The following is a 12,551-nucleotide window of genomic DNA, read 5'->3' as shown; positions in this document are numbered from 1 at the left end:
ACGGCTTTTTAAAAAAACCGTTAATTTATTTAAGAAAATAACAATTTCAACATTGAATACAATATAATTATCATTCAAACAAGAATATTTTGTGTATTTTTAGAGTAACTATATGAATATTTATTATATATTATTTATTTTTTATAAAATAAAAATGTTAAATTGAACAGCTGAAAGAAATAAATCAAATAATACAAGTAAGCAAAATTAGAACTTTTATGTAAGACGGCTCGGCGCTGTTCATATATTTCTGAAAACCATTTCTCAAGAAAAACTCAACCATTTTCGTGATCAGAGTGTTCAAGCGGCGATAATTTCATCTCTACAGAAGATACAGAGAATTAGGTTTGTAAGATTTCTGCATAAACTATCTATATCTATCTATTAAGAGAGTGTTTGATTTCTTCCTTCAAATCTGATTTTCAATTAGGTCGTGAAAATTTGCAGTTAGGAAATGTTCTTCAGCGGCGATCCTTCAACTCGTAAACGAGTTGATTTAGGTGGACGGAGTACAAAGGAAAGAGACCGACAGAAGCTTCTTGAACAGACTCGGTTGGAACGGAATCGACGTCTATCCTTGCGGCAACAGATCTCAGCTTCAGTCATAATTCAGGTAAGATGGATACGAAACTCTGCTTCATTGTATCTGTAATTGAATTGAGTCAGTTTCATCTGATAAGAGTAAATAAAACTTGTTTTATTGTTTAAGATACTGATTGCCATTGCCGATAGTTAAGTTCTTGGTTTCTTGTTCTTGATTGTCTTGGCTCTATTGTATGTATAAATAGAGCAGGAAACTTGGAATTAGACTACACGAGAGGAAAAAGCTTCACTTGTATGTGGAAGTCTAATTGTGAGTAACATACTTTGTAATCTCTTGAATATTAGAAGGATTGGGGAATGTGGATGTAGGACATGTTCAATGTCAAAACCACTATTAATTTGCGTGTTTTCTAACTTTGAATGACTTGTTTACATGTATCTGAATAGAAAAATGATTATTATTTTTTTCATTATTGACTATACTCAATCAGATTTTGTTCTGCTATCGTTAATCAAACTTTTGTGAACTGTTGGAGCTGTTGCATAACTTCTGTAGGCACATGCAACAGACTTCTTAAGAAACACTGACCAGTAGTCCCTTCTGTTTGATTTTAATTTTTTTTTATGATATTAGCAATTGGCTGGACTTGTGCTATTCTTGTGACGTTGTTTTTCACATAAGGAGTACATTTTCTTATTATTTATGCATGTTTTTCTTTATAATAGCCTAAGAAAGGTGAGACTGTAAGTGTATATTGATACTCTTGTTTGCTAAGTCCAGAAAAGAAGTGAAAAAATATTTGTCCTGGATAAACTATATACCAGCTAAATGGTGTTTACAAATAAATCATTTAAACATGCAGAAATGCTTTAGAGGACGCATGACAGTAGCAGCTGAACGGATAAAGGTGCGAGAAAATTTCGTTACGGCTTATGGGGATTTTGGACAAAATATTGACAGGTACTAATTTGCTTCTGGATTCCCAATCAGTGCTCTCATCTCTTAACTCTTCCTTTATTCAGATACAACCTCTGTTTTGGGACTAGAATTTTGTTATATCTGTTTCAACTTGTTCCTTCAATTAATTTGGAATTTGGATCATATTATTTTTGGTTTTCAGGCATTGCTTTGGACCAGATTCCGATTTCCTGCTTCAGTTGCTTTTCTTCTTTAATCCAAAAAATGCTGCTGATATTTCCATTCTTGGGCAGACATGTAGATTACTTCAGAAATTTGGCCGTGAAAGTGGTAAGTTTCTATAAAATTACATTTCATTCAGTAAAAAGTACTGATTTTAGATTCTAAGGGTTGATTTGTCATGCATGACCAAGGCTGCTAGATAATTGGTCTGTTTGCAAATTCATTTATAGGCCTATTTGCATCATTGGGGGGACCTGTAATTTCAGTGAGCTCTCTTTTAAAGATGAAATTTGGGTTGCGCAAACGCTTAGTTGAGCTTTGAGCTTCACTGAGTTGATGCTAAGAAACTGCTTAAAAGTTTTCAAGTAGTATAAATTAAATCAGTTCTCCCTAGGATGATTGTAAAGGTGAGGTCATGCCTCCTAGCTCTTATTTTGTTCTTCTTCTGCTATTCTATCCCCGAGGTTGAACTCGTGCTTGATAGCTCCCACTTCTTTTTTAAAGGAAGTGACTTCTTCATTAACAGTGGTGAAACAACCAAACAAAAACAGTAGTAGTACAAGTCATCACTAATGAGTTAATCGGAACAAAGACATGAAACGAAGACAGTAGCTCCTAATTATTTTCTTGTTCTCACTTTTTTCGGTTCCCATTTGTTTCATGTTTGTTTAGATTCAACTGTTGCCTGCGATTCTTAATAGTGATAGCCTTTTTTGAATAAAACACTCACTTAGGGAGATTAGGAGAATATGAATTTTCTGTTTTTCATTTTTAACTCAGCAACGGAAACGTCGTTTCCCCCTTAGATTCATACTAGTGTTTTTTCTGTAAGATCGTCTCATTTTAATCTTCTCACAGGAGATATTGTGAGTCTCTTTGCGGGTGTTGATTATTCCTCCAAGCATACTACGGTTGACTACAGGGTGAAGAAACTTGCATATGCTTGTGTTCAGGCTGTGTATGAGAATAGGTCTGTGTCCTCAAGACAAATACTGTGGTTTAATGTTGATCGTATTTGAATGCATTGATGCATGATGAGTGAATCCTTGTAAAATAATAAACGTTTTTGTTATTCTGTTACTTAAACAGAAATCAGCTGATGGATCCACTGTATATGGCATCTGATAAATTCAGTTCATCTACATTTCTCATATTGGAGGCAGTTATTATGCTGATTGATTCCAGCCTCCCGTGGACCTGTAAGGCAGTTGGTTATCTTTTGCAAAAAAAAATCTATGTCTTGCTGCGGGAGACTTTACTCACGGGGAAGGTACACCTTACACTTTAAACTTATCTATGTCTTCCACTATTAAATGGATAATTTCGTTTCATTCTGAGATTATATTTTCTTCTCTAACGATTCAATTCTCCGTGATGGTTTATGCATATTCTAGAATATTCATTGTAGATGGTATTAAAATAGTAGCTATTTTACTATTTTCTTTTTGCTGTTATGATGAATGGTTAATTGACTGGTATCACTTGCAAATTCACTGAAAAGTTTCCATTGGGTAGCTATATTGTGATCCCCACTTTTCTTGAGAATTTGTGAATTATGGAATGTTTTCAGGTTCATTAATTTCGTGACCTTTTGACTGACTCTATAGTTTTCCATTATTATTCAATTCACATGTCATGTTGAGGGTGAGTTGTGATTTTAAATATGAATAGCAGTCTGTCTCAATTCAGGACTCATATTCTAATCTTACAGCTATACTGCCATTTCAAATCATCCTAATTTTGATTACAACGAGAAGATGAATTGTAAAGTGTGATGCATAGCTTGTCTTTCTATTTCGTGCTGTGTGATTTTTCTACTTGTACTCAATATCTGACAGATTTATGCATTTGCTATGTTACCAGAATTTATCTGTTTAATTCCATTTATCCTTGTGAAGCATTCTCCTGTCTTTTTTTTGTCAATTCTTTACTTTGATCAGCTTTCTTGGTAATCGTGTCGCTTCTGTAGTAGATGTCTATTTTGATCAATTCTTTCTTTCTTCACTTATTATGATGTTTTGAATTGGCAGAAAATCCTGAAGTTGCAAACCTCCAGCAGATACTTGTCATCAATGGAACAAGTTCTTGCTCATATTGTCTCTCACGTTGGTAAAAAATGGTGTACCTGCACAAATGTGGATCCACATTTTAGTTTTTCGTCCCAAATTCTCACTATTCCTTTCTTGTGGAAACATTTTCCATACCTAAAAGAGGTAATAGGCCCCTAAGAAGTAAGCATTTTATTTGCATACTACCAATTCCGTATTGACTATTTTTGGTGGTTGTTTTTTCTTAGGTACTTTCAAAGCGGGATTTCAGTCAACACTATATTCATCACATTGCATTGTGTATTCAAAATCATACAAGTGTTCTGCCAAACGATATAGCATCTGAGTTCCCTGGTTATGCTTGCCTACTTGGTAATATACTGGAAACAGTTGGAATTACTTTCTCTCACCCTGATTCTTCTTTGGACATGGTAAGAAATCCACACTATTAATTGTTACCTACCATGATTTTTTGCATGTTTGACTGTTCATATCTTTTGAGCTTCAGCAAAGAGCAGTAATGCATTATGATTTTGTCATATTGCATGATCTTGTAACCCCGAATCTAGGATGTAGCCTGCTTAGATGAAAATAGTACGAGTGATCATCTCCATATCCTGCATTTTCTTCTACTTATGTTCCCACACACGAAGACGAAACAAAAGTGTTAATCATTAGGTTGACCAAATACCACCAAAAAGACAAATGCATCTTGAAGTATCTACTGATAAATTTATGTTTTTTTTCTGATTTTTTTTGCCCTTCTTTTTTAGGAGGGATTTTGGACATGGTATTTACATATGCTGCAATAAGTCAGGAAAATTGTTGTCTATCTGATGAGGTTCCATTTTATATTTCTCTTATGTTTGTTTAGGCTATAGACTTTGCTGCTGTTGCGACATATCTGTTGGAAGCACTTCCACGTTTGCAATCATCCAGTGAAGCTAATAGAGATAGTAAGTGTTCTACATTATTCACAAAAAGGTGTCTTCTTGATTTGATTGTGGTCTGCTTCTTAAATTTATTGTCTTCATTCATTAACATCCATGTAGTAGAAAAAAACTGTAGTTTATACCCCTTCTTTGAGATCTCACCTATATGACTTTATATTTCATGCTTCAGATTCAACACTTGATGAGGACGAAATGATTGTTGAGGACGAAACTAATGGAAAACCTCTTAATAAAGATTTGGAGAAACAAATAATCAATGCAATTGATCCCCGATTTCTTCTTCAGTTAGTAAGTAATTATTCCTTGGACCATCTTAGTATTTATTGGATTGTGACTTGTGAGTTCTTTTCTTCCCAAAACTTACTTCTATATTTCTCCTTCTGAGCAGATAAATATGCTTTTTGGAGGAATTTCTCATGCCACTGATTCTTATAAAGGCCTTGATAGTAAAGAGACTGGAGCAATTGGTGCTGCTTGTGCTTTCCTGCACGTGACATTCAATATCTTACCCCTAGAGCGTATCATGACTATACTAGCTTATAGGACTGAACTTGTTCCTGTTCTATGGAACTTCATGAAAAGATGCCATGAGAATCAAAAATGGCCACCCATAACAGGACTCTCAGCATATCTACCTGGAGATTCTCCCGGCTGGCTGCTACCATTGGCAGTTTTTTGTCCAGTATATAAGTAAGGATGTTTTCTCTTTAGTTTCTCTTCTTGATTTACTGACTTAAATGTGATGTAACGGAATCTATTTCTGTTCAGAGGTTTATGATGAAGATCATAAAAAAAAGTGTTAATGTTCTGAAAATGGTAGTTTTGTATTGGTAGTCCAAAAGCGCAAAGGCAATGGAATCTAAAATTACAAGAACAAAAGAGAAAAAATTGAAAGATATGATAAGTCACTTCACATCCAATCCGTTTCATTCCTCGTTCAATGAAATCTTCTGATTAATTTAATCAGCAATCCATAACTTCAATACGAAGACTCATCCAAACCTATCAGACAAATACCATTACATGCTACCATTCATCATTCATCAAGAGATTTCCATATCTGCTAATATCGACCACCAAGTTGATTCCATCCATTTTTTCATAAGAAATCTTTATATGCTAAGATCATTAATTTATGGAAAGAAAAAGTCTGAAGTCCTCTTGATTGATCAGGCACATGCTTATGATAGTGGATAACGAGGAGTTTTATGAGCAAGAGAAGCCACTGTCATTAACAGATATAAAGTCATTGGTTGTTATCTTACGCCAGGTAATTCTACGTGTAATTTACAGTTTGTAGATAAAAAATCTCAAGATATATATGTGGTTGTTCCATTATTCCATGAAACCTTATGATTATGATATCTGATAAAATTGGTATACTAATAAAATCTTTTATCCTATCTTGCTATTATATGGGTTGTTCTTATAGCTTGATTTGATATACGTATTTGTTCATTTTTTTTTATGTAGGCCTTGTGGCAGCTGCTATGGGTGAATCCTATCGCTCTACCAAACCTTACAAAATCCACATCTGATGTTTTTTCTCTTAAGAAGAATCCCCTTGAATTTCTTCAACATAGAGTTAGCATTGTTTCTTCGGAACTTTTATCACAGGTACTTGGTAGTATTGTTGTGGTTCTCACTTTATGTATTCTTTATGAGGGAATGCATGTGTTTTTACTGGCAGCTGCAGTTTGAAAGCCAAACAAGATAAATATGAGCTAGTTTTATTTAATCATGTGGAACTTTCTCTGTTTTTCCTTGCATGTATTTGTTGACAGTTGCAAGATTGGAATAATAGGAAGCAATTTACATCTCCCAGTGATTTTCATGCAGATGGTGTCAATGAGCATTTTATGTCTCAGGTAAATATAGATTGGTCTTTGAGTTTCTGATATGACCTGAATGAATTTTGATAGTCATTTTCTGATACTTGTGATGTTTCCGAAGGCCATGATAGAAAATAACAGAGCTTATGAGATATTGAAACATGCTCCATTTTTGGTGCCATTTACAAGCAGAGCCAAAATATTCGCTGTGAGTTTCATGCTAGTTACTTTTTTTTTATTCTAGGAATTATAAGAATCAACACGTGAACTTAATTATTAAAACTATTCTTTTGATGAATTGTACCTGTTTCACAACTATCCTCCCAAGTAATTTTGTGGTCTCTTTTTGAACAATTCTAGTCACAATTAGCAGCTGCAAGGCACAGGCATGGGAGCCTTTTTACAAGACACCGCTTAAGAATACGACGAGATCATATATTGGAAGACTCTTTTAATCAATTGAATTCCATCTCAGAGGAGGATCTTCGTGGACCGGTATTGCATTAAATATCCTTGTTACATATGAGCATACTCCACAAGCCATTTTTCTGTGTAGTCAAGTCCTACCCTACAAAGCAGACAAGACATGATGATAACTTTCTCCCAACACTTTTTACAGATCCGTGTCAGCTTTGTAAATGAATTCGGAGTTGAGGAGGCTGGTATTGATGGTGGCGGGATTTTTAAAGATTTCATGGAGAACATCACTCGAGCAGCTTTTGATGTGCAATATGGGCTGTTTAAGGTTGTCACTAGAGCAGTTTTTTAAAGATTTCATGATGATACCTTGTTTTGTTTGTATTTGTGTCTATAGACTCGTCAGAATTTCATGATGAAACCTTTAAGAGCCAATCAGATTTTCAATAAATGTATTATTTAAGTCATGTATTACATGTTACTAACGGATCTATAGACTCGTCCTGAAAGATACTAGAATGTAGATAAATACACTATTACATGTTACTAATGGATCTATAGACTCGTACTGAAAGATACACTAGAATGTAGATAAATACACTGTTACAATATATTTCCTATACAGGCACTAAAAAATTTCTCTTTTGTGTGAATCTAACATTCTATGAACCAAATACAGTAGAAAGATTTGTTTATTTTGTTATTTGACACTTCTATGCATATTTATGCTCTTTCTGTTAATCCTTATCTGGTTTTTGCAATGTAATATTCTTCCTAATCTGGATCTTTACTATTTGAATAGCCAGGAAGCTAAATTATTTATATTTTCCCCTAGTATTACAAATATTGGTATTCATCGAGAGGTAAAGATGTATACAAATTCCTTCTGATGTCTTTTTCAACTGGCTTTGGCAATGCAGGAAACAACTGACCACCTCCTATACCCAAATCCTGGTTCTGGATTGATTCATGAACAACATCTTCAGTTTTTCCATTTTTTAGGGACGGTTCTTGGGAAGGTACATTCTTATTCTGTCTAAGATCAATGCCTACAGCAATTTTGAAGTTATAGAGATAACATATATTCAGTACTTATATATAGACCATGTCACAATCCTAAACAAATTATGCTTACTAGTCCACTTTCTAAATCATGTCGTTTTGGAGCAAGCGTCACATTGTCACTTTCTAAATCATTCTAAATGAACCAAGCAGTTTAAGGATAATCACCTAAGCCATGTGATCTTGTTGAATTCAATTTGATTCTTTTGAGGGGTATTGTAGTATCACAACTGATGGTTGGGGACTTGGTCACTTTGGAATATATGGTAGGCAACTGAATATGTGTGAAAATAATCAAACTAAATTTAGTTTATTCTATTCTCTTATTTATTTCTATATATTGTTTAAACTTTTAGGAATTTTAATTTACCTTAATTGCGGAAATTAGAATAAATTAGTGGATGCCACTCTGCAGACACTCCACAACGCCTCTTTGTGAGTCTTGACATCGACCATCTGTTCGACAACTGTCCTCTAAAGTCACTCATCTTCATTTGGGTTGAATGAAGTACTTCCGAGCATCTTCATTTGGGTTGAATCAAGTCAAGGGTCTCCTTGGTTTGAAAAATATCTTGGCTAGTTTGAGAGATAGTGTGAAAATAGTCAAACTAGGTTTATTTAGAGTCTATTATAGTCAAAATTGGTTTATTTAGAGTCTACTAAATTTTAGACGCATGAACTATTAAAAGTTCATCTAGACGTATTACTATAAAAAATTGGCTCATTGGCTATATTTTTTAAAGTGTTTATTTTTTTTTTCTTATTGACCTATTAATTAATTTACCAAAATCTAGACAAACTAAAAGGTAAAATACAAGCCTGTTTCATCTTCTTCTTCTTCAACCCCTTTCATCTTCTTCTTATTCTTCCTTCTCCAATCTCCTCTTCTTGCATCCTCCAATATCCTGAACTTATGTGGAAGAAGAAGTGATTGGAGGAAGATGGAGGGGTTGAAGAAGAAGAGTTGTCGGGGGCTATATTTTAATTAATAGTTTGTTTAAATTTGGGTAATTTAATTAAAAGGTTTGTAAGAAAAAACAACAACTAAACACCGTTTTTAATAGAAGAGGGAAAAATTGCTAAATGAGCCAAAATTTGAAAATTACATCTAAATTTGAATTTTCCTTACTCTATTCTATTCTCTTATTTATTTCTATATATTGTTTAGATTTTTAGGAATTCTAAATTACCTTAATTGAGAAAATTAAAATAATATATTGTGATAGTTTAGAGATTCTGATTTATCTTAATTGAGAAAATTAACTCCTACAATTGTATAAATAGGTATTACCTATCTTAAAAACAAAATATAAAAAATACCTCTTCCACTCTCCATTAAAAAAATCCACAATATGTAAGGATAGTGCTAGGTCATTTATTGATGAAATATTAAAGAGGGACATATATAAAATGTGATCGCTTCATTCAAATTAGTTAGTTAACAAAAGCCTTTAACGATTGCCTATTTGCTGCACTCCCATGACGTAAGCTTTGTGGACTATACAATCATTGAGTTCCATTGACGTTAAAAATCTGTAGTAGTACCGTTTATTTATACATGAGCCCTAATCTAATGGTCCCAAGAGCACTTATGTCTTTTGAGTTAATTCTACAATAACAATTTCAAGGGTGCTGCTCTTGGTCTCACATGTTTTTGCATCGCTCAAACATCCTTTGCTCTTCTCATTTTAGTAATGACATGGATCTGCATATGTTATACATAATCCTCTTTTAGATTTATAGATGAGCCTTTTGTGTTGCTGAATCAGTACACATGTAGCAGTTTAAGTCCACCAATTGGTAAACCAGAAAAATACACACTTACACTTTTTCTATCATCTTGTTGATAAATGATAATGGAACATCTGCAGGGAAGAATATCTCAATTATTTTTCTGTTCTTACATAACCTCTGTTTAGTCTTTCCCTCTAAGTTTGAATTATTGCTTTGTCCATGTTTGGTTCAATAGTTTGTTAAGGAACTAACATCTGTTTTCTTGTTGCAGGCAATGTTTGAAGGTATTCTTGTTGATATTCCATTTGCTACATTTTTCTTGAGCAAGTTGAAGCAAAAGTAAGACATTAGAAACTTCTGAAGTTGTATTTCTTGTTAGCATTTATTGTAATTGCGAGTTGTGTTCACATAGCAACATGCTGTTTACGTTGTAAGATGCTTGAAAATTGTTATAGCGTAATACTGGTCATCAAATTATTGCGATTCATTATAGGATGACAAGACGACTTCAAACAAATTGTTATGTGCACATTTGATGGTTAATTTATGCATCATTAGTTGGTTATTGTCCTTTGATGTGCTCATTTCCTTTGATCTTGTTGGACAGGTTCAACTATTTGAATGACTTGCCATCCTTGGATCCTGAACTATATCGTCATCTCATATTCCTGAAGGTAATTATTTTCTCTCCAGTCAACTAGAAATCCAATTCCTGTGATCTCTGCAAACTATGATCTTTCTAGGAATTAAGACTTAGAGAAAAGTCTGAATACAATGGAAATGAACATTGTTGTGTGAGTTCTATTATTCCTGTGTGCTGGAGCTATAAGCTCCAGACAGCATCTTCAACTTTTTAAAATATTGAAAAGCAACCCTATAAAATTTTGTTGGCATGATCATTATTTTCTCACAATTTATAGGTCAATGCAATTTTTATCTTGGTCTCTGGATTTTGCAGCATTATGAAGGAGATGTCGCAGATTTGGAACTCTATTTTGTTGTTGTGAACAATGAATATGGAGAGCAATCGGAGGAGGAATTGCTTCCAGGTGGAAAAAATACGCGTGTTACGAATGAGAACGTGATAACATTCATTCATCTTGTATCCAATCACCGTCTTAATTTCCAGGTGCTGAGACATTTATTTTTTTGTTCTGCATAGTTTGGTCTGTCGTATAGTCATGGACTCATGAAATGCTTGTCATCACATTATTTCTCAGATCCGTCAACAAAGTTCACATTTCTTAAGAGGATTTCAGCAGCTTATACAAAAGGATTGGATTGATATGTTTATTGAGCATGAGCTACAGGTACTTGGTCTCTGAACTGTGTCAATTTAATGCTCTACGCATATAGTGCCAGAGCATATTGAATCTGCTTGTTTACGGTTTGTCTTTGATTTGTTCTTTCCATAATCTTGTTATGATGCAGAAGCTAACATTTGTTTTTCAGCTTTTGATATCTGGAACAGTTGATGGATTTGACATCGATGATCTCCGAAGTAACACTAACTATACGGGTGGCTATAATCATGTAGGCTTCTTTTTTTTCTCACAGTTATGCATATGCGAATTTCTTGTCTAGAGACAATGCTAGATTTCATATAAGAAGATATATGGTGGGCTCTGGTTTTATTCATTTGATCATATTATTTTAATTGACACCCTTTTTAGCATAAATAGGAATATAGAATATAGTTCATAATCACTTAACTACTTTGCTCAATAGATCAAAATTTGATGAATTTATATAATTTTATTGCTTTTTTGACAGGATCACTATGTCATTGATACGTTCTGGGAAGTCCTGAAGCACTTTTCCAGGGAAAATCAGATGAAATTCTTAAAGTGAGTTTATCACTTACCCTACTAGATATACATTGAGCAACCAAAATTTTCAATTTGAAAGCGGTTGCCATTTAGGGCAGATTAAAAAATAAGTTTACATTTTTTTCTATTTTATTATTTTCTGTTACTACTATGAAAAGAAATCAATAAATCTGTTTTTCTTGCAGATTTGTAACTGGCTGCTCAAGAGGACCTCTGCTTGGATTTAAATTCTTGGAGCCTTTGTTCTGTATTCAGAGGTATTATATTATTAGGAGATTCTGTCTATTTGATATAACCTGATATTTAGCTAATTGATCGGTCCTATTACATCTTGTTCTACTACACAGGGCTGGTGGCGATACTTCTGATGAATTTATTGACCGGTTACCAACATCAGCAACTTGTATGAATTTACTAAAGCTTCCTCCATATAGAAGGTTAGTCGTGTTCTTGTCTCTTCCCCGATACAATAATCTATTATTAATATAATTCTTTCTATCTCATAAAAGTAATTAAATTGATTAATACAGCAAAGAGCAAATGGAGAAGAAGTTGTTGTATGCTATCAATGCAGAGGCTGGATTCGACTTGAGCTGACATGTCTTCTTTTTGTTTTTCCTCATAAATCGAATGTCTGTCTGTCTGTTTTGAACTCATCTGGCTGAACGGAAATGCAAAACAACGACACAAACTAGTTGTTTGGTTGATTCTGAATCCGATACATGGGGGAGTTAAAAAGGGCAGAAAGAATTTTATCAAAGCTCTCGAAGAGGGAATACAATTAATTCCATATATAATTATTTTAAAGCATATATAATGTTATCTTTTGTGTACATATTATGATTTGTAATTGATTTTTTTAGTACTGTATAATAATGTAACCTTTGTTCTTGTTTTTGGGTAAAGTTAAATATTCTTACAATGTGCATTTGAATTGTATACAAATGTTTTGCTTTGCTCAATTTTTTTAATTTTTTTTATTAATTTTTAAA

The 12,551-nt window shown here is 33.6% G+C and overlaps 1 protein-coding gene across 3 annotated transcripts; it reads left to right on the top strand.

Annotated features, from left to right (window-relative positions):
* Positions 1 to 229: 229 nt before the first annotated feature.
* Positions 230 to 12,521, top strand: LOC124933838 (E3 ubiquitin-protein ligase UPL6). 3 transcript variants are annotated; one of them, XM_047474277.1, is made up of 27 exons: positions 230 to 345; positions 431 to 613; positions 1,407 to 1,504; positions 1,665 to 1,792; positions 2,543 to 2,654; positions 2,774 to 2,954; positions 3,715 to 3,897; positions 3,981 to 4,163; positions 4,607 to 4,688; positions 4,855 to 4,973; positions 5,074 to 5,375; positions 5,859 to 5,955; positions 6,159 to 6,302; positions 6,470 to 6,553; positions 6,639 to 6,725; positions 6,878 to 7,012; positions 7,137 to 7,262; positions 7,855 to 7,953; positions 10,002 to 10,069; positions 10,338 to 10,404; positions 10,689 to 10,859; positions 10,951 to 11,040; positions 11,183 to 11,263; positions 11,504 to 11,577; positions 11,745 to 11,816; positions 11,907 to 11,996; positions 12,090 to 12,521. In XM_047474277.1, the coding sequence occupies exons 2-27, from the start codon at positions 455 to 457 to the stop codon at positions 12,154 to 12,156; spliced, it is 3,099 nt and encodes a 1,032-aa protein (XP_047330233.1). In that variant the 5' UTR covers positions 230 to 345; positions 431 to 454; the 3' UTR covers positions 12,157 to 12,521. The 3 variants fall into 3 exon arrangements, with proteins under 3 accessions (XP_047330233.1, XP_047330234.1, XP_047330232.1); XM_047474278.1 differs by having other exon boundaries at positions 232 to 345; positions 448 to 613; XM_047474276.1 differs by lacking the exon at positions 230 to 345 and having other exon boundaries at positions 362 to 613.
* The last annotated feature ends 30 nt before the right edge of the window (positions 12,522 to 12,551 follow it).

The sequence above is a fragment of the Impatiens glandulifera genome, chromosome 4 (assembly GCF_907164915.1).
Source record: "Impatiens glandulifera chromosome 4, dImpGla2.1, whole genome shotgun sequence".
In the NCBI taxonomy this organism is placed as follows: domain Eukaryota; kingdom Viridiplantae; phylum Streptophyta; class Magnoliopsida; order Ericales; family Balsaminaceae; genus Impatiens; species Impatiens glandulifera.
The sequence above is the reverse complement of the archived record's forward strand: the minus strand, read 5'-3'. Positions and strand labels throughout refer to the sequence as shown.

Excerpts from the sequence above, each read along its gene's own strand:
- LOC124933838 (XM_047474277.1), top strand. The coding sequence starts at position 455 with ATGTTCTTCAGCGGCGATCCTTCAACTCGTAAACGAGTTGATTTAGGT. Across the intron at positions 2,655-2,773 it reads CAGGCTGTGTATGAGAATAG|AAATCAGCTGATGGATCCAC; the intron begins GTCTGTGTCCTC and ends TTACTTAAACAG. Across the intron at positions 11,578-11,744 it reads AATCAGATGAAATTCTTAAA|ATTTGTAACTGGCTGCTCAA; the intron begins GTGAGTTTATCA and ends TTTTTCTTGCAG.